The 24728-nt window shown below is 33.4% G+C and overlaps 1 protein-coding gene and 2 non-coding genes across 3 annotated transcripts; 2 read left to right on the forward strand and 1 right to left on the reverse strand.

The window, feature by feature from the left end:
- Positions 1-286: 286 nt before the first annotated feature.
- On the reverse strand, positions 287-12282 carry LOC18432463 (2,3-bisphosphoglycerate-independent phosphoglycerate mutase). The gene is made up of 10 exons (XM_006842566.4): positions 12158-12282; positions 11642-11814; positions 9920-10047; positions 9590-9740; positions 9104-9307; positions 6209-6633; positions 4807-4999; positions 2086-2181; positions 1535-1690; positions 287-784 (listed from the first exon to the last, which is right to left on the reverse strand). The coding sequence occupies exons 2-10, from the start codon at positions 11801-11803 to the stop codon at positions 620-622; spliced, it is 1680 nt and encodes a 559-aa protein (XP_006842629.1). The 5' UTR covers positions 11804-11814; positions 12158-12282; the 3' UTR covers positions 287-619.
- A 2473-nt stretch (positions 12283-14755) lies between these two features.
- On the forward strand, positions 14756-14858 carry LOC148781142 (U6 spliceosomal RNA). Its single transcript, XR_016039850.1, has one exon. It is a non-coding gene; the product is annotated as a U6 spliceosomal RNA (small nuclear RNA).
- Positions 14859-21229: 6371 nt separating this feature from the next.
- TRNAA-AGC (transfer RNA alanine (anticodon AGC)) lies at positions 21230-21302 on the forward strand. Its single transcript has one exon. It is a non-coding gene; the product is annotated as a tRNA-Ala (tRNA).
- Positions 21303-24728: the final 3426 nt, after the last annotated feature.

Below are 24728 nucleotides of genomic sequence, written 5' to 3' on the forward strand. Positions count from 1 at the left end.
AAAGAAATAAGGCGCACCTTTAAATTTTGCTCAAAGAGGTGTAGAAACTTTGCAAGGGCTGAGAAATCCAAGGTGAAGAAACTTTATAAGGGCTTAGAAATCCTTCTTTATGAACAATTATGAAATTTAAAAGTAAAAAAAATACAAATCCAGACAGATTTATAAATGACTAATGATCCCCTCCCCCACCCATATATGTAAGACCCTAAAAGATCATCATTAAAATTGACACGAATCTCACTAAAAATTATCACGTGTGGGACTAAAAAAAACAGCACTCTGAATAAACCTTTCCAACCAAATATTCTTAGAAAATATAGGAATAACCATCTCTTAAAAATTATTGCATATTTGCTCCAAAGAAAAAAATCTCGATGCAGAATTATTTTTTTTTAAAAAAAAAAAAAACAATAGAGAAAGAGGCCAATTACATAGGCCTTCTCTTTGAAGTCAAAAAGACCTAATATCCAGTCTCGTACAAGGAACTTCCCCATATCTACCAGATTTATATGGCAAAAAGAAGTAATAAATAACACAATATTAAACCCTTGAATAAATATCGAGCTTGAAGGGTTTTAATATTGAGTAATAAATAAGTAAATCCATGATTACTCCGAGCTCAGTTGTCGACAACCTCGATAAGAGTGGGCTCATAGTCATCGGGGGCGACGAAACCGTGAAAATTCATAAAAGTGGCAGCAACATTTGCAAGCCCAGCTTGAGGGAGATCACTTCGGAATCTTACTCCTTGTTTTAATCCAGGCCCTCCAATAGCGACAGGAACCTGCACAAGAACCTCACATATTGACAAAAGTAAACATATAGGGGAGCTGCTTTTAGAGGGTTTTCTTCTTCTAAATTATGAGACACTTCGTAGAGTGTTTCGAAAGATTGGCACCTCATGAGGATTATTAGCCCCAAAATGCTGGCCCAAATGGAAAAATAACATCCGAATTTTCGGAGTTTTATGATAGTTTCCCTTGACCAAGAGCACAATCTCAAAACATTACAATCTTCTTGGTCGTATAGGAAATAGAAGCAGGAAATTTGGCTCATTTGTGACAATCTAGAACATTAGAAACATTTTTCTCATTCAAGTAGTACCAATAGTAGTTTACAAGTAAGTTTCTCAAAAAAAAAATATTTTTTCCCAAAAATATATTAGTTTACTAGTAAGGGTCAGGGTTTTGTAAGGCTGCTTGTGTATACAGCACGGCCCAAATCTCTGGGGAAGACAAGCTCCGGAACAAGAAAACAGCATGATGGACCGAAAATCCACTTCCGCCCGACTATTGAATATGGAGCTCCAAAATTTGCTGGGGTCGTCTCGTTATGAACTGTCCCAAAAAATGTTACAAAATGGACCTTCCTAGGCTTGAAATCAACAACTTTTTTTTCATTTCTATTTCGCTGTGTGGAGATGAAGGATTTGCAGGTTTTCTAGTGCTAGGACTAGCTTTTCGGTGAGATTTAGGCCGTGGCTATATTCCTTTCCTACTAGCATATTAGTGAGGGTAGCATATTTTTTACTCACAGGTTGGAGAGTGTGAGAAGTAAGGATCTGAATGTTGCCAGCTTTATCTAGTTGAGGTTTGCCTTTCTTGTCCCTCTTCACCATATCCTCTGCATTCCCATGATCAGCAGTAACAAGGTAGATTCCACCCACTTTCTCCACCGCATCAAGTATCATCTGCCGCATATCAGTAGAGCACATCAGGGTAATGATAGATAGGTTTGGCTTCTTAAGGTAAACAACAAGGAGAACATATCATAAAGAAAAAGATGAAAAAAGAAAAACAGACATATAGATGTCCTCATCTCAAGACTGACTTGGTAACGTGATCAATAAGACTTGTCTAGTAGAACACATGCGCTCCATCAAACACTTTTTAGAATTAGTAGGCAACAGTGCATCAAATTCTAAATGCAGTTACAGGTTCCAGTATCAAAAAGAAAAAAGCAAATGCCTTAAACAGAGAAATTGGAAATGGGAAAAAGTCAAATATGGATAGATCACCCGAGAGAAAGGAGAAAATAACTATAGGTCAGTAGAAATAGTAAAACCCCTGCATATGAAAAAATTACCTTCACAGCTTCATCAGCAGCCTCACAGCCAACAACCGTTGCCTCAATATCACCCGTGTGTCCCACCATATCACTATTTGGAAGGTTGACACGGACCTTAAATTAGGAAGAAAAAGATTATTACTAAGCAAACCAATTAAAAAAAAGATGCATGCACCTCCATGCGTGTGCACACAGGTGTCTATCTGGTGTGTGTGTCTATTTACAAGGAAAGTATTCAATAAGACCATTTATTTTTGACACCAGGTGGTAACAATTACCCTTAGCCATTGCATGAGAAATCAAGCAGCCAAGGGTGTCCCTCTGACTGGGCGGCTTAAAGTTCCAAAATATTTTTTTTTCAAATTTTGTGACACACCCCATGCCGTTAGATTTCTCATCAAAAGGCTAAGAGTGTTTGTAGCCTTCTCGCACCAAATGTAAATGGTATTATCGTATACAATCTTATATATATATATATATATGAGCCGACTGGCCTATAGAACAGTATGGGCTGGACAGGATTGAAGGAAAAGGGAAGATCTGGACGGCTCAGAATGGTTGATGCATTTCACCCACATTTTTGTGCATATACGGCTACTTTTTTATTTTAGGAACACCTAAATCAGTCCAACATGTGTACAAAATTTGGGCATTGTCAGATCCATATTTTTTCCAAAAGAAATTCTTAGAAAAAAATATCAGATCTGTTTTGCAAATATACTACCTCGAATCCAGTGACAGTCTAATAAGATACAAAAGGAAAAAAAAAAGAGACGAATTTCTTTACAAGGAAAATATTTCAACGAACATCAACCATCAACTCCAGATGTAAGCCTTGAAGAACTCAAAATCATTTTCTTTTAAATTGTTCATCTGGCGATGGTGAGGATAACAACATCTACAAAATTTAGGTCAGAACTAATCCCCAAATGCATTAATTAAACACCATGTATTCACTGCATTTTCGTTTAAAAAATGGAAAACATATTTTCATATCAAGTTTGACTCTTACTGTTGAACTATCCATATATATATATATATATATATATATATATATATATATATATATATATATATATATATATATATATATATATATATATATATATAGGTGTGGTTTGTATAGAGCTGAAACCCTAAACAATCAAAGTAAAACTCACCTTCAAATAATGTTAAGAAATGTGGTTTCAATAGTAGAAATTTCTGTGATAGCCTTAAAATATATTTTTATATTTAATTATAAAATTTAAAGCTTTAAAAAAAGTGTAGATTGAACCGATCTAGAAAAACCTGAAAATCTTGAAAATTGACGGTCCAAAAATACATTACAAAATATACTATTTCAAAACTTGAAATCCATTTTTTTTCATGTCCATGTATCTTGACATCAAGATGATCAATTTCATTGTTTGTATATAACATATTAAATTTACACACACACACATATATATATATTTATGGAAGAGTCTGAAGTTATCCCACGAGCTGGCAACTACAATATAAGCCCAATGGTCCAGATTGAATCTGAACTGATATAATGATCACGATTGCATTTAATATTTAAATATTAATTTTTTCTACAAATCCAAATCACTTGAAATTTGGAACATCTATTCTTAAAATATAGGTGAATCTAATAATATTAAAAAAATTATTCCCAAAAATTAAATTGATCAAAATACCCCTAAAAATTTTCAAAGGTAGTTTGGTCAATTTAATTTTTGCAAATAACTTTTTCAATATTTTTATTAAGTGCGCATTGATAAGAAGAGTGGACGCTCCAAATTTCATGTAATTTGGATTTGTAGACAAAAATTTAAAATTCAAATTTAAAATCCTGTCGTGTCCGTTAGTTCAGCCCGGATGCAATCTGGACCGTTGGGCTTACACTATTCCATTAGCCCATGTACTAATGAGATATATATATATATATATATATATATATATATAGAGAGAGAGAGAGCATAATAAGCAAGCCAATTGACACACACTTGAAGTTTGCAGTAAAATCAGTAAAAGATTTCAGGTTCACGCATTCGAGTTATTATTTTTTAACGAATAAGTGCTTTTGACTAGAAACACTTGCTTTAAAATAAATTTTTATCTATTGGACAAGGTGCTCACCACTCTTGTAACGTAATGTCTCAAATGAATCGTGGCCATCCCATTTCTTAATGTGTCTAAAGTTGAATGACCTCGTGTACTTCAGTGAAGCACTGCCAATACTTTTTCTTATTATTTTTGTCTACTTCACCCAATACTCCCCATTTAGTAGCACAAGTCACTGTAATTAATGTTTCCCTATCATAGATCGAGAAGAGGAATATCCCAGTAAGGCACCCTGAATCTCCATTGCGGAACACCTGGAATGGATGGTGGATGCCCCAACGGTGACATACTGGTTGCACCCCTATTGTAATTCAATACCTCGGAATGCTGGCTTATCATGTTTTTCGATATACTTAAATTCAATTGGCATCATACTTCTTGTAAAAAAAAAATTTGGTTCTTTTTGATAATTCACTAATCTGATACTACCTTCCCATTTAGCCGCATGAGTGGGTTTAATTCATGATCTCCTATCTAGTTCCAGTAGATGAATATACGGTTAAACTCGACAATGGAACATTGGGAGCAGATGGCGGATGCTCCCTTGGTGGACGGCATATCATTTTCTTGTGGGTTATGACACACTTTCCCAAATCTTAATCCATCTACAACACAGATCCCTGATTTTACCTGATCAAATTTGCCGCTAAGGATGGCATCTCTTGCCTTCTCTGCAATCTCCAATGCCTTCATCTTTGGTTGGACATTGAATGTGATTCCACTATCACTTGGAATCTCCACATATTCCTCCAATTTCGGGTTAAAACACCCAGAACGATTCCCATTCCAGAAAAAGGTGACGTGCCCAAACTTCACAGTCTCACTGTTCAATAAACATGAGAAAGCGTCAGGAAGACATTTAAAAGAAAATCAAAGAAATAAGTGACAGCAGTTTTCTAAATCAACGTGCATAAAAGAATCAAAATTCCATTCAGACAAAAAGAAAATTCCATTCAAACAAAAAGAATCAAAATTCCATTTAGACAAAACGAATCAAAATTCCATTCAGACAAAAAGAAAAATAAGGAAAAAAAATAACGAGTCTCATTAACCTGAGCTTTTACAATATTGTCCCGAACTCACAAAAAGACCCAGACTCCAGAGAAATACACAGATATGGAAGGGCTCAAGGTTTATAATATTTTGATTCAGGACAGGGTACCCCCCAAGTAGCTAATATCACCTGAGCAGCTGCATTGCTATGGGAGAAGTACAGTATAGTAGTCGTTTTTTTACTAAATATTCACTTAAAAAATAAGTAGTTCCTGAGAATACATGACCTGTAGGGGTTTGGATACGTAACCAAGTGATGTTGAAGCTATTTGTCTTGACCCTTGTTTGTGGGTTTCCATACATACAATTAAGAGAAAGAAAAGAACTAAACACAAAGGAATTTCTACTTGATAAATAAACATACATACGTAAACACATGTATAAGCATTTCTTAGCACGCCCTGTTTTTGTTGTATAATTTTAGCTGATATCGAAATTTCCGTTAAATACAGACAGCAGAAAATCTCACATATTCATTAATTCAAAAAAATTTCTCACACATTCTAAAGCTGAGTGAGGTTTTCTTAAAATAGAGCACTTTCTTCTGTTCCTTGCACTGAAGGAGTCAAGTTCAAGACTTATTTCCTAAAAAATTGTTGATTTGGGAGTCTTCTGGATTTGGCATCCTCTTGTAAATTTCCAATCTTTTAAATTATTCTTTCCAAAAAATTTAATCGATTATTATTTTTTATCTACAAGAACCAGTACCTTTGGTTCTTTCTGAATTTCTACTGCCATTTTCCTTTGGTTTTCTCGTAAAATGTATGTTAACAGTAAAAACTCTGTCCAATGTTCGCATCACCAAACTTTAGTGCAACCTATAAAAAAAAGAACCAACACAAACCACACAAACTCCCCCCCACAACAAAAACCACCCAACAGGGGCCCAAACTCGCCTCTTCTTTTCTATTTTGAATGTTGAACCAACTGAATTTTGGTATTACAAACAAAAAATGTCGTTTAAGCAATGCTTGCTCACCTGCACGCAAAAGTGCGAATGCCATTGTGGACTAAATATTCACCAGATGTTCTCTCTATTTCCGGAGGCGAAACCAGGTACTGACTAGGAAGCATTAGTTCACCATCATACTGGAGCATTCCGGCATATCGGATCTTTGGGAAGCGAACCCTATCGAACTTGTCGAAATCTTCATATTCCAAGGCTTTGGCAAGCATAACCATACGATCAGCTCGGAAGTTGAAGGTGACAACAGCATCCCCATCCATAGTTGGGCCCACTGGCTTTCCACTCTCATCTACTATAACAAATGGAGGAAGGTACTGGTCAGAGACCTTTAGGTCCTCCCGGAGCTTCTTCACAGCCTCCAAGGCACTACGGAACTTGTAAGGTGCTTCACCGAGGACATGGGCATACCATCCTCTTTTAACCACGTCCCAGTCATTCTGCCAAGAAACTTTAATCAGAACTAGGTCATAGAAATACGTAAGGAGACCCTATATATTAAGCCTTTATTTGAACAAGTCACTGTGATATTTAGTTGCACAAAAGAACACATGATATTCTTTATTGTAAATAAGAGAACCCCAAATGTTCTCCATAAAAATGAGTACAACTTTCCAGATTTAATTCCCACATTTGCAGCATATAAGATTTTACTTTCTTTATACTTTTTCTTAAGTAAATGAGCTGAGGTGACGCTATGTTGAACTCAGATAGTATATATCAAGATGTGCTAGGATAAGTACCTACAAAGGACATATACATCAAATAGAAGTTTTTAAGGAAGAGGAGAAAAGGAAGAAGGATTGCGAGTGAAGAGGGAAGGGAAGGGAAGGGGTAGAGAGGGGATAGGGATGTATTTCCTTTTCATTACTGCATAAAATTCACTCATGAGATGTAGGCCTCTCACAACGGAAGCCATCAAATCCTACAAAATAATATTAAAAGAACTTTTACAATAACGCAGACGTTGTAAAACTGAATAAGCACTTGTCCATTTCAACCAGCTTGTGCATCTGACCAAAACAGTCCAGAGAGGATTTTGTAAAATCAAATTCAAAATCTATAACAAGCCATAAGAACAACATCCTAGCTTACCTGCTATGTTTTTTTTTTTTTGAGTAATCCTAGCTTACCTGCTATTAAATGTACCTGTTAAGCACTTAAGGCCACCCACCTCGATAGAGTGGATCTTTCCTCCATTTCGAGCATTATCAGTAGGTGGAATGGCCTATTATAATGTCTTAAAATCTACAGAACCTCAAAAAGGCACAGCCTAAAATGGGATATCCAAAAGGCCTTAAGCCAGTATAAGGGCCCATTTAGATCCTTTTAGATTTATTTCATAAGAAACATTTCCCAGAAATGATGCATATCACCTATTTGGCACGATAAATACCAAGCAACACTGAAAAAGTTTCTCCCCGAGCAGCCCCAAAGTCCCCCATTCTATGGAAATCAACCTTCCATCTTTCAGCTGGAGTACATTTTCTCAGGAAATAAAACTTCTCAGCAACCACCCAAATAGAGACAAGACCAAAAGTTTCATCCAAAATTTCACTGGTTTTCACCATTTCCTCCATTTCTCTGCCTAAACTTTTGTTACTCACAAGCGAATTTCTCACTCTGAAATGAATATCGCTCTCTATGAATGAGTTTCTCTCTTAACATGAGCCTCTCTCAAATGAGTTTCTCTATATAAAATGAGCTCACCTCTCCAAAACAAGCCCCCTGAACCCTACTCCATACCCTGAGCCATGGCTGCAATCTGAGAAAACTGAGACAAACCAACCAGAACTGTTGACGCTTGCAAATTCACCTGATTCGCCTGTAAATCTGAGAGATGTATTGAAGGAGCTCCGAACACAGAAGTTTGGAAAGAGAAGTTGGGGAGCTCAGACAGATCTGATGAGAGAGGGGAGATGGTCTAGTTTTGTTCTGATTGCCTCACATTTTCCTTTGAAGCTCTAAACTTGAGGGACTTCTAGAGAGAGAAAACGGAGAATGTTTCGGGAGATTTGGAGATCATTCTCCTAGTCCATTTTGTAACTGTCTTCACAGAAGGTTTCAACTTTCACATGCCTTCCATTTATGAAAATAGAGAGTTTACAAAGGATGTATTGGTTGAGGCTTGTGGGAGCTTGTGTTTCAAGAGAAAGCGAGGTGGGGTTTCAAGAGAGAGCAGCACTATTCTGTTTTGAGAGAGGGAGAGAGGTCGGCTTCTCCTTAGAGGGTCATCTGTTCAGAGCGAAAATTGGGCTTCTGTTGGGGGAGAGAGAGACTTGGGCTTCTGTTCTAGGCTTCTAGCCATCCTCTGTTTCTTCCTACTCTGCTTGGCTGCAGCCTTTTTTGAACTCTCGTTCCAACTTTTTCTCGCTAAATAGGCAAGGGCAGCCATCAATTGATGCATACAAATTTCACCAGATTTGGGGTCCAGTGTTTTCTTGTGCTTGGCTTGGGGAATTGTTCACATTGTATTGAGGATCAGGAACTTTTTTTATGGTTTTTTTTTTTGTGGCTTTTTACTCCTTTTTTGTGGGGGGGGGGGGGGGGGGGGGGGGGCCTGTAAGTTTATGGCAATAAACCTAAAAAAGTTTATCGCAATAAACCTAAAAAAGAAAAAGAGAAGGGAGGATTTTTTTTCCTTAAGAGTAGGTCAGGAATGCAAGTCTATAAAAATTTTCCAGGAAATAAATTTCTATTTGAGCCAGTTAAATGTTTTCTAGGGTTCCATCCAGAATGCTCAACAAGGATATACACAAATCAAGAATTTGAATCTTCCAACAATTTATTTTCACAGTAGAAAACATTTTCAGGAAATTTATTTCCATGGGAGCCAAACAGGCCCTAAAACCCAGAAATACAAAGAGAACATCATAAACCCAAGTAGCCATCACAAAAGGGCATACGCACCTCATAACGATCCATGGTAACATACATCCGGCCCCCACCAGAGGCGATCTGTGCATCTACGCCCTTCTCTCGTAGCTTTGCAAGGTCATTCTCAAGAGTCTCCACAAAGCCCACACTTGACCCATCCAATACATCACGCCCATCAGTCAATATGTGCACACGTATTCTCTTAGCGCCATGCTCACTGGCACCTTTAAGCAATAACTGCAAAATTTACATATAATCAGAACCACTGCATTTCTTTTTTTCTTTTATTGATTAGAAAACTGCACTTTTCTTCATCATGGTTATAATTAGCACCATTTCCATAATTAAAAAGCACCACATGTCATGAAAATTGGACCAGACAGTGAAAATACATTTATTGCAGTTTAAAGTTACAACACAACCCACTTGAAGACCTGGACTAGTTCAAATGGAAGGTCCAATTGGATGTTGAAGCACTGGCCAAAATTCAAATGATCAGCATGTTTTTTTGCAATATACCTGCAACTGATCTAGTCGAGAATGAACACCACCATCACTCAGTAACCCAATAAGATGCAAGGTGCCCTTGTCAAAGCATTCCTTGATGTACTTGAACCCTTCTCCTTCATATATTTTCCCAGATGCAAGCGCAAAGTCCACCAATTTAGCACTGCATAAACAAATATAGCATTACAACCGCAAAATTAGCTCTATGCATCACTAATCATAGAAGGCTGATGGCTAATTACACAAAAACAACATCACATAAAAGTCTATTTCAAGAAAAAAAGGGAAAAGTATATACAACCTGAGAGAGGTAAGAAATGGTTGTCGCATAGATAAACTTACCCTTGGGCATATATCCGTCCGGCACCAAGAGCATTGTGACCAACTTCACTGTTACCCATGTCATCTTCTGTAGGAAGCCCTACAGCAGTACCATGAGCCCTTACCAATCTCCATTTCTCAGGCAGACCCTTCAGAACAAGAATTCCATCAAATTTCAGTGACCAGTACTATAATGAATTTAAAAACATATATGTTTGCAGAAGGAACAAGAATTCCACCAAATTTCAGTGGCCATTACTATAATGAATTTAAAAACATATATGTTTGTACAAGGATGGATGATATAGACTAGGTGAAATCTCCATAATTAATTCTTATACAAAGAAATGAAATAACATTCAGATGCCTCAACTATAATCACTCATATGTACTGAATTTTATGAGAGCAGACAGACAGGCGACAGTTAAAGAAACTAGCAATAACTAAATTTACGAGATCATACATACTGTTGTAAAGCACAATCACAATTCTTTGTGATTAGGCATTTGCCATTCAAAAAATATTTGTAACAAACAAACTGAAAGCTTCAAATTCTTGCAAGGTCAAATCATGGAATCCAGGTTGAAAAATATATGAGATCAAAAATTCTGAAATGGGGCCAAAATGCAAAAGACAGAATCCACAGATAAAAGCCTTGACGCAAGCATAATCCAAATAATGATGGAATAGAAATAAGAATCACATAGAAAAGCATGTCTGTTCAAACCCGAGAAGCTAATGAAAGGGCTAAAAAGATCATTGCAATTCTAGAAACCAGTGAAAATAAAGAGACAGAAAAACTTGGATAAGAAAATAGGATGGCATCTTTAATCACCGAATTTCGTGAGATATGAAATGCAAGCTGATTGTCTGAAACCCAATCCCAATTTCATCTTTAATTACTAGTACGTAAGGATGGTATTGGTTATCCAATTCGATATTTTGATATCACAATCTCTCTATTGTGTAGTTCTTTGTTGTCACAGACACGCACATTGGCTAATGAGATATGACATATAAACAGTGAAACACACATACAAGATCTATCTACATTAGGTAGTTCTTTGTGGTCATAAACGAGCACATTGGCTCGTGAGATATAAACATTAAGACAGATTGCTCTTGAACATACACAATGAACCCATATCCCCAAAGTAATTTCTAAATCCCAGAACGTAGGATGGTCCATGATTGGAAATTGACTGATCCTCAAGGGATACATCTACAATAAATGTATTTCAAAGTTCAAACCCCGTAATAAGACCATTAACATGTGCAAGAGCAATACAGCATTCTAGTGATACATCCAGTCCATGAAAACATTGTACCTTTTTAATATACAATATATTCTTTTCCTCGAAAGGCCTTAATTCAGTTTGATTGGCATGTACATAAAAGTCAACCGGATACTGGTTCCATACAAGATACATTTATCAAAACAGTGCTCAACCATAAAACTTAAAAGAAAACAATAACAACGAACAAAAAGGGAGAGGGAGAAGGCATGTTAAAATCACCGGATTCATTACTTGACCTGAATAATCATCCATGAAGTCAATCGACCATCTAATGCGAACAATTTTAACTTGAACACTCAAACTAGAACCAAAAATAAATAACAAGAAACTAGTTTGTATGGATCCAAAAAGCTAAAGAACCAACACGCAAACAATAGCTAGCTTGTCTGCAACATTATAAGTAACATAAAAAAGGGAACAAACAACTATCAAGATCTATATTACTTCTTTAAGAGAATCCATAGTAGGTGTCTTTGCAACATAAATGCAATTATATTTGTCAGGATTGGCTTCGCCCCAGCCATCTAAAACAACAACAGCTACAGTTTTGCCCTTTGGGAGCTTCGGGTGATCAGCCAATTTCCATGAGAACCCAGCACTATCCATTCTTCAAAAATCTACACAAAAACAATCCAATCAAATAAATCAAAACACTTCAAACAAATAGAATTAAGAAAACAAGAGTATACATATTTCTACTGATATTGAATAAAACATCCAAACAAATTGAAATTTTCATCGATTCCAAATCAATAAAAATAATCAAATCAAATAATTCCAAAAAAAGAAAACGAGGAATAGGAGATCCAATTTAGCATACCCATTTCAAAAAATCTGGAAAAAAAAAAAAATTTCTTAAAATCTTCGTCCGTTCCTACCCAAAAAATTTTGAAAAAATAATAATCAGAATATAAGGAGGAGGTTAAGAAGATGCTAAGAAATCTAGAGAGAGAGACCTACCAAGCAAGAAAAGAAGAGGCACAGATATGGCGGATTGTAGATCGATAGAGAGGGCGAGAACGAGTAGAAGAAAAGCGTAGTTATACAAGCGAAAAGAAGTTTGCTCTCCCCGCCTGTTTAAAGTTAGGGCAAAAACGATGGCAAGAACCAGGCTTAAAAGTTGATAGTTGAAATTTGATTGTTGGGAGTTGATATCACCGCCCCAAAAATATAAAAATATTATTTTTTGTAATTATGTTTTTTTTCAATATTTTTTATAGTATCACCCGTGATATAAATATAACTTATTTTTAAAAAATTTATCGGAAATTATATAAAAAAAAGAAATTCCCATTTATTTTTGCTATATCACGTTTGAGTCACAATGTTATATTTTGGGTGTGGTTTCTATTGTTGCAATCTTATACAATCCAATTAAGGTGCATGTAATTTTGATGTAAAACATTATTAGAATTATCTCAAAATCTAGTTTTATATTTAATTATAAATTTTAAATTTCAAAAATAGATCTATAAACATATGAAAATATTGAAAATGAACGGTTTAGATAGTGTATTGCAAGATGCACTAATTTTATGACTCATAATCTTTTTTCTTATTCATATTCATACCTCTCGATGTTGAGACGATCATTTAGACGGTCTTTCAACATTAAAACAACATTCTTCAATGGATTTTGAGGTGCATTTGTAATTCCACATTTTTAAGTTTTTTTTTATTTTAGGGATTGAATACTATTAAGGCCCTTTATTTTTTAATGAGAATATCGAAGGCATCTCTAGCTATGATATCATATAATTCAATAAATCGTCCCTAGACTTTGAACCTGGTCATTGAGACATCCCCAACCACTTAATTTTAAATCTAAAGATAGTGATTTTATATTAATTATAAATAAACTCATTGTTTATCGTCTTTATTTTTAATTCCCCAACTTACATTGGGGGAACGTTTTTTAGCCAAATAATGGACATTGAATCCTATAATAGTTGTCCCAATTGAAGGTAATTTGAAAAAAATCTAAAAAATATTAAATCGATGTTAGGCCAGTTTAGCATAAAATATAAATTATAAATTATTATAAAATGAAAATTTGAGTAAAATTTCCTTTGATTTTTTATGAGAACCTCACTATATTTTTTTTTACCCATTGTTGGTTTGATAAAAACCTTTTTCCATTATTGTTTACAATTTCAAAAAAATAAAGAAAGAAAGAAAATAAACTTTTTAAATTTTTTCTTTTTCTTTATTTTTTTGCCAAAATTCATTTTTTAGAAAAACAGAGAAGTCCCTGGAAGACGGCATGGAAACGCATAATCACAAGAGTACCTGACCTTTTTTGCCTAGTTGACAAATGTATCCTCAGCTTAAACCAAAATGACACATTTAATTCTTACTTGGTTTTTGGTAGCATATTCTCGGGCTTTCATTTTTTTCTTTTTTTAGTAGTATTTGGGGATGGTTTATAGAGAGGTTTTTTATGTTTTGAACATAGATATCACAATCTTTATTGTCTCTTAAATTTGAAAATAGGTGGTTGTAATAGTACCATTGAATTGATAAAGTTTCAAAAAATAAATTTTTGGATTTCAGACTTCGTGACTAACCCTAAACCATCCAATTTAACATCTAATAAACAAAAATGAATGTGACCTCCATCTACAAAAGATAAATAATCTCTTTGTAGACAATCTAAAAACAATATCTAACATCTGCAACCGCCTAATTAATATTTCATTCCTCTATTATATATGTACATTAATTTTTCATTCCTCTGTTATATATGTACAGGTAGAATACATTTGCTGGTCATTTTTTTCATGTCTAAGCTATTTGAAAAACATGGTGTAGTATGAAAATTTATATCTAGTGTACCCCATTAATACAACTGCTAGAGGCTACGTGTGACATTTTTTTGCCCATTTTGGTCACGTGAAAGCTTCATGAGGAACATGGTATCAATCCATCTGCTATTGTTCCAAGTGATCTAGGTCATCGAAATGGCGGAGTCTGAAACTACCGGAATGACAATCTAAAATTCGAAGAGCGCCGCAGTTCTTGAAGTTTTGGCAATAACTGAGCCTAGGCCATTTGATTACTTTCCTTGAAATTTAGGATAATTATTTCTTTTTTTTCATTTTATCATCATTATCCCAATTTAATCCCAATTTTTTGGGGTCAACTATTTGCTTTTCTTCCTTTAATAGCCTGCTATTAAGTAAAAAAAATATATTACACAATCATCACTTTGTTTCTCAATTATTATGTGAATTACAATAACTCATGAAAATTAATGGCCACTCATGGCTCCTTTTGTCATCATCATGAGGTATAAGGCCTTTGTATATATAGAAAATTTGTGAAACTTTGTCATGCTTGTTTATTATTTTTACTTTTTATGTGGTTTTCATTTAAAACCTCAACTTATGAGTCATATGAGGCTAAAAAAAACAAAGGGATGGTGCACGTCACGGGCGTGGCATTAATATGTAAAGAGCACAATGGGGCGCACGCGTGAAAGGGAGAGCATAGGATAATGGTGTGTGAGAGAGATTCATGGATATGGTAAAATAAAGAGAGATATATCACGTTACAAGAGTCTTTTCGGAAACATCTGATAAAATTAGAACAATACAAATAATATTAGCATAGCCCATGTCCAACGATGACACGCTCAAATCAAGAAATGGTCCAAATATCATGTTACAAGACTAAAATTTATTATTTAGACAGATAAAGAGACTAAAATTTATTATTTAGACAGATAAAGAGAGAGGATATGGCATGAAGTTTCAACTAGAGTATGGGTTGTAAACATAAGGGCACTTTGAAAAAGTAAAGTTGTATCACAAAATGCAATTCCAGCGTGACAAAGCTTGAAAATCTATTTATGCCTTGATCATGAAATTTGAATCATTTCAAAATAAACGATCTATAGAAAGGTCCAAATAGTGCGTTATATGATACATTTGTTTCTAAGTTTAAAATATTTTTCTTTTCAAATTCATAATTGTTGAGGTTGAGATAATCAATTTCGGATATATCCACAGTTTAGAACGAACTTTTTCATGCAAAAATTCACATTGGAGATCTCTAAACACTTCAAAATAAACAATCTATATAATGATCTAACTAATATGTTACAATGTTCATCGTTTTTTAATCATAATTTTGTTTCTTTTCAACTTTATAATCGTTGAGGTTGAGATAATCGATTACAGGGCTTTCTAGAGTTTGGAATAACGTTTTCGAGCAAAATTTCACTTGCGAGATCACTAAACACTTCAAAATAAACAATCTATATAACAGTCCAAATAGTGCGTTACAAGATTCACTATTGTTTTAAGTATAAAATCTTGTTCTTTCCAAACCTATAGAGGCTGAGATAATCAATTTCAGGTCTCTTCAAAGCTTGGAACAAATTTTTTCAAGCTAAAATCCCAAACAGACCACATGACTAGTTCCATCTAGCTCCAAGGAGGAGAATAAAAAGCAAAAAAAAAACAAAAAAACTCAAATTATTGGTCTTACTTGAGATTGAGACCTCATGGTTGAGTTTGTAATGAGGGCACTTGTCCTTTTGAAATATAATGAGGGCAATGGAGTCATTGGGGGAGGTAGTTTCAACTTCGTTGCGTAGGGAGTGTTAGTTGGCGAAATCCCAAAAATGCCACCAGAATATTCCCGGAATATCCAAATATTATTTTAGAGAGAGAGAGAGAGATTCCTTTACTTGTTTGAGAATAGGGCAAAACAAGGTCCATCGAAGAATGAAAATCAAAGTAAAAGGATCAAGAATTCAGAGTCTTTAAAACACGGTCAAGAATAAAATTTAATTTTAGTCCGATAGTATGTGGGCTCGAAGTGAATAATTTATTTTTTTCTATTTTTCGAATATGGTAGGGATTTTTATTTTTCTCTCTAATAAACATCATTTTATGGGTCATTGTTTCATTCTTTCCCTTGATAGTTATTATAAATAGTCCCCCCAAGATCACTTCAATGAGCAAATCATCAGATAAAGTATAAAATATCAAACTCAATTGTTTTATTTTTTATTCACCATTCCCAAAATTTATGATCTATTTCTCTTTTAGGGGAATCCTCATAGGTAAATTTATGATTTAATTGTTGTTTTGGGGTATTTTCATCAATATTTTTCATGTCAAATATTTTTTTTATAATTTTCAAAGATTCTTCTATTTTGAGATGAATACACTCTCCAAATTTCAGGTTATTCTGATTTGTAGAAAAAAAATAAAAAATAAAAAACTACCGAACAATCGTGACCGTACGATAAAATTTGGATAATGATGGGGGTAGCCGAAATCACTGTTCATTTTCGCCTATAGGCGTTGCGTAGTGTTTTCAATATATATATATATATATATATATATATATATATATATATATATATATATATATATATATATATATATATATATATTCTCAAAATTAAGGAATTTGAATTGTAATGCATTTTTTAATATTTTTTACATTATAGTAAATATTAAAAATTATTTTGGTCATTAATACTCACTTTTATATTTTCTCATCTTTTTCAAAAAAAAAATTAAAATACCCCTAGGCACAAATCAATTTGTTAAAGTCCATTTTTTTCATTAATTTTCAACTTCATTTGAATATGTTTTGTTTTAATCATTCGTTTTATGTTTTTCATATTTTAGTAGATTTTTTTTGTATCTTTTTAATTTTTTTGACCGCCTGGGACTTGGCCGATTAGAGCAGTTGAAACGGCCAGTTATCCGGTTATGCTAGTTAAACCACTTCAGGGCCCATGTCCAGTTAATTCTTCCAATTCAATTTTGAAAACACTGATTGTGATCCTTATTTTTTAAGAAATATCACACTTTGATACTTGTTCTTGAGGAAGTATGGTGCGTCGGGACTTAAGAATGTATCGAGCTCCATTCCCACTAACACCACCCCGATAATACCTTCGAAAAACTAACTCTTAAAACTAGGAAAAAAAAAAAAAAACAGAGGTACGATTACTTTAACGTTAAAACAAATCAATCAAGCACAAATGTGGGGTTTGGAACAAAGATGTCCTCTACTAAGTTCATGTGGTCTAACCACCTTTGGTTGCAATTTACATAAATTTTCAACTTTTTAAACAAATCTAGGCTGGGCACACTTTTAAAGCTTGCTGGAATGTATAATTATGATACGTAAAGACTCAAGACGGTATTAAAATCTATTTTCATCCTTAGTCATGAAATTCTAGGCTTTAAAAATGGCGTCGGTTGAACATATCTTTAAACACTTCAAAACTTTGAAAATGGATGGTTAAAATAATTTGTTACAAGATGTATTATTTTTAGAATTTGATTTTTTTTTCTCTATATCCATACCTCACGAGATTGAAACTATCAATTGGAGAGATTTCCAATATCAAAACAACCTAGTTTCAGTGGGTTTTTTTGCACCTTACTTTTATAGTATAAGGTTAACACCTTATATAAATTTTCTTCTTAATCTATAAATACTTTACTAAAATATAGCAATAACTATAAAAATGCATCTCATTGTATTGACTTTCTAGGGCGAAGTGCTACATAATTAGACACACATAATCATACTCGAACGCCCATGTCGGTCTTGGCAACGTCTTTGTGAACGTCAAATTGGTGGGCTAAGCATTTTTTTGCAATGCATAATGCTGGTCCAAATGAGGCAGAATCACCTCAAGCCCAAGTAGCATGACTGATCTCATCAATTCATTCAATAAATTACCTTAACCAAGCTATGCTCATTTATCAACTCACTTTTTAAGACAATTTAATGACATTTTTTCCCCTACCATCATTTCCATTGAAAAAAAAGGGGAAAATTACGTAAACATCCATTATATTTTTTGTTATTATGAAAATATCTAAATATTTTCGTTATTACTCATATGTCCATTTTTTCAACTTCATAATACTTTTTTTAAAAAAATAGAAACTGCCCATTTTCGGTTTTTCAATTTCAAAAATCGAATTTTTTAAATATTAATATTATATATGCCCAAATATTTAAACTTTGAGTTGAATTGCCTTTTTGGTTATCATGGATGCCTCTACACTCTCATGTCGAGGTTTGAGTCCCCCCATACGCAATCTATTTTTTTTAATAAAAAATGAATGTTTTTTTATTTTATTACAAAGCCAAAAAAAAAAAAGCTTCATCATGGAATGGGCGTAGCTTTTCGGTTATCATGCATGCCTCTACACTTTCACGCCAAGGGTTTAAGTTTTGAATAAAAAATAGATGTTAGGAAAGGGGTTGGGGTTAGGGTTGTGGTGGTAGCATCCGCACACCTAGTTACCACATTGTGGTATCCATTGTTACCACTAACACCCCCAATTAACACCTTATATTGAAAAAATAGGTAAGGGCCTGTCTTTCCTACTAAATTACCAAGAAAAAGAAAGTTGTTTTTATTTTATTAAAAAACAACCTCTTGGAAAAAACTATATGCATTTACCAATACACTACTTGAGTAATATTAATAAAAGTAAGTATCATATTATATATATACATTATTGTTTTTTTTTACATGCTAAGTTACAAGCACTACAATTCGGTTTTCGAAAAAATGAATTTTTTTTTAAAAAAATTCAGTTCTTTAAAAACAAACAATGGGCAGTTTAGTCTTCTTTTTTTTTTAAAAAAAAAAAAAAAATGTTATGAAGTTGAAAAAACGAACATCTGGATAATAACGAAAAGTTTCAAGTATTTTTATAATAATGGAAAATATAACAGCTATTTTCATAATTTTCCCAAAAAGAAAATATTTGATCTAAGACTTCAAATAATACAATGCCATTATCAATTGAGTGATCAGGTCCGATTTGCACTGTCATCAGCCAGGGTTTAAAACTAAAGGACCTCTGGAACTCTATCAACCAAACACTCTTTCAACCAAGCTAGGGTTTAGTCTTCCTAATGTATTGTAAGAGTGGGATTTAACACTGAGAGATCTGTGTAAAATGGCAAACCAACATATATATAGCCGATTTTAATTAATTAAAAAAAGACCACAATGATGATATCTGTGCAAAATTTTTATCTTCTACGTACGTTACATCTGAAATTAAAAACTATATTGACCTATCTCATGTATTGGCATTTGAGGCCAAAGTAGTAAACACTTAAACATGCAGGAGCTGATACCCATGTCCATATTCAGATAAAGTAACAAGTTTCGTTTGAGGCCCTCTCAGAAAAATACCGATTTCTCAATGCAAATGCACATGCAAATGCACACAGAAATAGGGGCACAAAGATTGAACAAAAGAAAAGAAAATGAAAGATTGTTACCTATTCTTTTGGTGCCTAAATTCAGCATTATTGAGGGTCGAATGTCGATGAGCATTAAAGATAAATATATTCTCAGAGAGCCCAAGTACAAATTTTGTAATTTGAATGACCTCAACCATAGAATTCGCATAACATTGGCACTTCAAACTAACATTCAATCACCCATTCAACCCCCTGTGATGCATGGCCACACAAGTGAGAGAGAAATGTTTATGAGAGAAATTTGTTTTTAAAGAACTAAACTATTTTGCAGCATTATTATGGTAACTAAGAAAATAAAGCCGAATGTAATAAATTTAAAATAATAAAATTATACAACTTAAAATTCAAATGTGATTATTAAATATATAATTTTTTATAAAAAATAAATAAATTTTCAATAATTTAATATTTTACTATTTTTCAAAACTACTCTAGCCCATGATCATGTGTATTTTGAAATTAAATCAAAAGATATAAGTCATTTGTTAGATAGTTGATTTCTTAAGTGTATTTTAATAAATTTCCCTTGAATTTAACCATTGAAAAATCAAAACATGTAATATACTTTTGAAGTGCCTAAGATAAGAAATAAGAGTGGTAGTAATATTTTCCAAAAATAAATAAAGTAAATATAGTAATCTTGGATTCCACTTAGAAGGAAATTTATCAAAAATATCCTTTTTTAGTATTTTTAAAGTACTTATCTTGATTCAATATTACACACATACCTTTTGCTTTTATTCATTTTAGTCCCAACCACCTAAGTGAGTACTTGGGGCTTCAAGATCCATCAAGGACCTAAGAGGCCCCTAATGGTTACAAAACCATCCTCTTAGTTTGGGATGGGTCTTCACAAACCTAATAGGTTCGTGATGATCCCTAGACTATCACCAAATTTATTGAAAAATAATATAGTAAATAATTGATGACAAAGTGATTTTAATATTGATTTCTAGTTCATGAAATGTTATTTTTATGCTTAGTTTTTATTTGCTCCAAAATTTACCCATCTTTTAAATTGTGGTATCAAATGTTAAGGACTTTATTTACTTAACTTGACTACTCCACTACGAAGCAACAACCACCACAAGGGGCCATATTTGAAATAAAATCCGATCTTAACCGTTGCCCCAATTGATGATTGGCAGAGGTTGCCTGAGAAGTATAGCAAATTACCCTTTAATTAGAATTTTTATTGAATAAATAAAGACTTTAAGATTTGATAGTACAATTTAAAAGATGGGGAAATTGTTGAACACATAAAAGCCGAGCATAAAAATAATTTTTCGTGAACTAGAAATCAACTCTAAAATTCCTTCGTCTCGAACTATTTATTAGATTAGAGTAATGATCTTATGAGACCCTCCCACACCTATGTGTGTGGGACTCCAAATGATCACCATTAAATTTAGCACAGATCTCCAGAATCAAATAAGCATTTTTAAAGAGGCGGCTCATCTAGATCCACAAAATCGCACAATTTCCATCCATTTTAATGTTTTTTATAATTTTTATTTTTAAAATTATGATTTAACTTTTTTCTTGACCGATTCTTAGTTTCCCAAACCTGCCTAAATTGGCGATCCTGCTCAGTCCAAGCATGACATATCCAACCTCCCGATCTAAAAAATTGCTTAGAAAGAAATTCTTTTTGTAAAAGCAAGTGATTTTGGACATCCAAAATATTTGAGGTGAGCTGGGTAATTTTTGATACAACGTAACATAAAGGTAATGTAGCTTAGATGGTAATCATTCTCACATCGTGGGGGTGTAGCTCAGATGGTAGAGCGCTCGCTTAGCATGCGAGAGGTACGGGGATCGATACCCCGCATCTCCACCAACTCTAAATCTTTGAGTGTCTTTTTGGAATTTCAGTGAGTCTTTCTATGTAATCTTCTAAACAAAATCGAATATTATATTATTTGCTCTAATTGATAACTTTGAGTATCATTATGTAATCTTCTAAACAAAATCGAATATTATATTATTATTTGCTCTAATCCAGATAATTTTGAGTATATTTTTGCAATTTCAGTGAGTCTTTCTCAAGCTTCTCCATGTAGGTAGAGCATATCTATCATTTATGTATTCTTCTACACAAAATCGAATATTATATTATTTGCTCTAATCCGGATTCTACGCCGTGGAAGCTCAATGTTGTTATGGTTGAAATCTTAGTCCTTAGGGATTACGAGGTGATTTCTCTACATTGATGGTGGCCTTACCCCATCTCCTCCGTTTCTCTTTTTTGTTTCCCCTGTTATCTCTTTCCTCTTTATTTTGTTTTGTTTTTCTTCTGTTGTAACTTTCATTACCGCAATGAATTCTCGCATTTGCTCAAAAAAACTATCTGGCCATTTCTTTTTATTTATATTTGTAAAAAGTTCTATATGCTTGTGTGCGTATATTTGAACTCTTGTAGAGCATATTACTCTCTTCTCATTTCTATAACCTAAAAAAAAAAAAACTTGCAACAAGTAAATTTCTGTTTCTACTTCCAATAGGTCAATTTAACAAGCAATATGATTCATTTTAACTATCTTGCGATACCCCTTTTAGAGAAATGTACGAATTACAAAATCTGCTTCAAAGTTTCTTAAAAAATCCCGGTCTAAATCTGAGATTGTTATGATAAAAGGTCAAGTGAAGTTACTTTCATGTAATTTGAAAGAGTTTGGAACTGATTGGACCTCTATTGAAGCAATCAAATGACATGACATTTCTTAGTACATGTGGACATGTCTCAATAGCCCTAGAGCCTTGAAAGAAGGTTCCAACAAAATTTAGTAGTCTGTGACAAAATTGAAATTTGGTTCACCCAAAAAATTTTGTAGGGTATTTTTTATTTCTTTCCAACAGATTATGAAAGATGTTTGTTGTCTCTTTCATGCCTTCATTCGAGATATCCAATTATATATCATGGCATTGAGATGGAAAAACAGATCTAAATATTATTAGGTCTTTAGAGGGCTAATCATAATTACTCTTAATGTGACTTTTAATGATAAGATGATACTTTGGATCTCAATTTCTATTGGCCTTTACTTTTAAATTTAATAATTAATTATATGAAGTGGAGGCTATATACAATAGAAGTCTTCTAATGGAATATGGATAGGAGAAAGAAGAAGAGCAATGATTTGCTCACATGGTATGCCCGTGACCATGGGGTTTGGCCTATAGAATTTGGATTTAGCACCCATTCTCATTGCCTAGTTTGGGGATAGATCCAAGGGTCGGTGATCTCATCAATTCATTATTGTTTTGTTGTGTTTTTTTTATCAAGGAACAACAACTATACACAAATTATGTATATTATGTTGTTTCGCTTTACGGAAATTATGTATATTATGTTGTTTCGCTTTACGGTGTCAGATTGTTAAAGTTTGAATAGTTGCGTGGAAATGTATCCCAAGCGCTTGCAAATATGTAATATGAAAATAGTTGTGGTGGTAGCATCCTCACACCCTAATCACCACGTTTGTAGCTTTCATTCCTTTTGACACCACCCCGCTAACCATCTTAAAAAAAACTAACTCCTAAACTATTTGCAAAAACATGTAGGGGATTGTCTTTCCCATTGAATTGCCAAAAAAATATAAAAATAATGCCTTTTATTTGTGCATCAGATGATATTTTTCATGTTCATATCATCGACTAATTTCTCTAATTTTTTTCTATTAAAAATATCCAGCCTTAGACTACTTTTTTTCTCAAAAGAAAATTTTATTATTAGGCTGAAAATTGCAAATCTTAGCTAACATTTCATTTTCATCCCTCGTTGAATACGTTGGTTTCTCATTTAGTTGTTCCCTTTGTTGTCATAATCTAATTATTTAACCCATTTTACAAGCAATCACAATCAATCATTATCCTCCACAAATTCCAAATTTTAGCACCATCAAGCCTTGTTAGCTTGGGAGTCCTCCTTCCAACCCTTAATAATTTAAGAATAAAACAGTATCTCGATATTAATTATATGACACTCGACATTAATTTTTTCAATCAGGGGAACCTTTAGAAAGGAACATTTCCTTGACTTGCAAAAAAGGCATTGGGATTGGAGGTTTTTAGCTTTCATAATTTCTGAATGAAAAAGACATGTATATGACTCTTCTTCAAAGGTAGTATTTTGTACAAGGTTGATGCCATAAACAATCAAAATAAGGCTCACCTTCAAATAGTATCGAAATATGTTGTTCCAGTATCAAAAATCTTTGAGATGGCTTGAAAATTTATTTTCATACTTAGTTATGAAAATCTAAAGATTAAAAAAATATTAAATCGAGTAGATCCATGATTCGAAAATCTTGAAAATTGACTATCTCAATAATGCATTACAAGGTGAACTATTTTTAGTATTTAAAGTCTATTTTTTCTCTTATCTATACATCTTGAGGTCGAGATGACCAATTTGATGATTTTTTAGCATCGAAACAATTTTTCCTAGTGAATTGTGTGGTATATCTTAATTTGATTGTTTAGTGCCTTACCCTTATATAAACTTTTTCTTTCTTTAAAATGAGGGAAGGAATAGAATAAAAGTATATCTGGTGCCTTTGGTGTAATAATTTAAAATCACTCATAATTGTTAGATGTGAAATCGGACAGTCGAGGTGTTAATTGACCATAGTTGAGGTTTTATAACAACTTTCTAAGGCTTTATACATGCAAATGCCAGGATTTCTTCAGCATTATACAAGGGTATGACATACTCACGTGCGAAATGATAACATTGAGATGATAAACTTAGAATGGGAAAAATTATTGATTGTCTATAGTTTAGAAGAATATAAGTAAGAACATTGATAGATAAATCTTCCAAATGTGTATCTCAATAAGTTTGTTACGACAAACTTGAGGTAAATTCGAGTAACTTATAAGCATAAATAAGATGGAATTATGGCCTCATAGAGGATATGGTCCTTAGTAGAGTAAAATGAGAGATTAGTAAAAAAAAACGATGATGAGGAGTATAAATGGGATTCATTTATAAACGTGAAAGTATACGCTAGGATGACCGAGTACAAAATGTTACAACCATTAGTGGCCATGAGATTAACATAGCACACTCGAGGGTGTTATTTTGCTCAAAATCTGATAAAATTTTATACCGCCTCTTTGCACGAAAGGCAATGGTCTCGATGTATTAAATTAGTATTGAGTTAAAACAATCCTCTCTCTCGCTCTTTCTCTTTTTTCTTTTTTTTTAATGGAAAAAACTGGGAAAATAGATTGGAAATTGTAGCGGACCCGGTTTCTA

Source organism: Amborella trichopoda, chromosome 8, assembly GCF_054954075.1.
Source record: "Amborella trichopoda isolate Santa Cruz 75 chromosome 8, AtrichopodaSantaCruz75HAP2 v2.0, whole genome shotgun sequence".
NCBI lineage: Eukaryota > Viridiplantae > Streptophyta > Magnoliopsida > Amborellales > Amborellaceae > Amborella > Amborella trichopoda.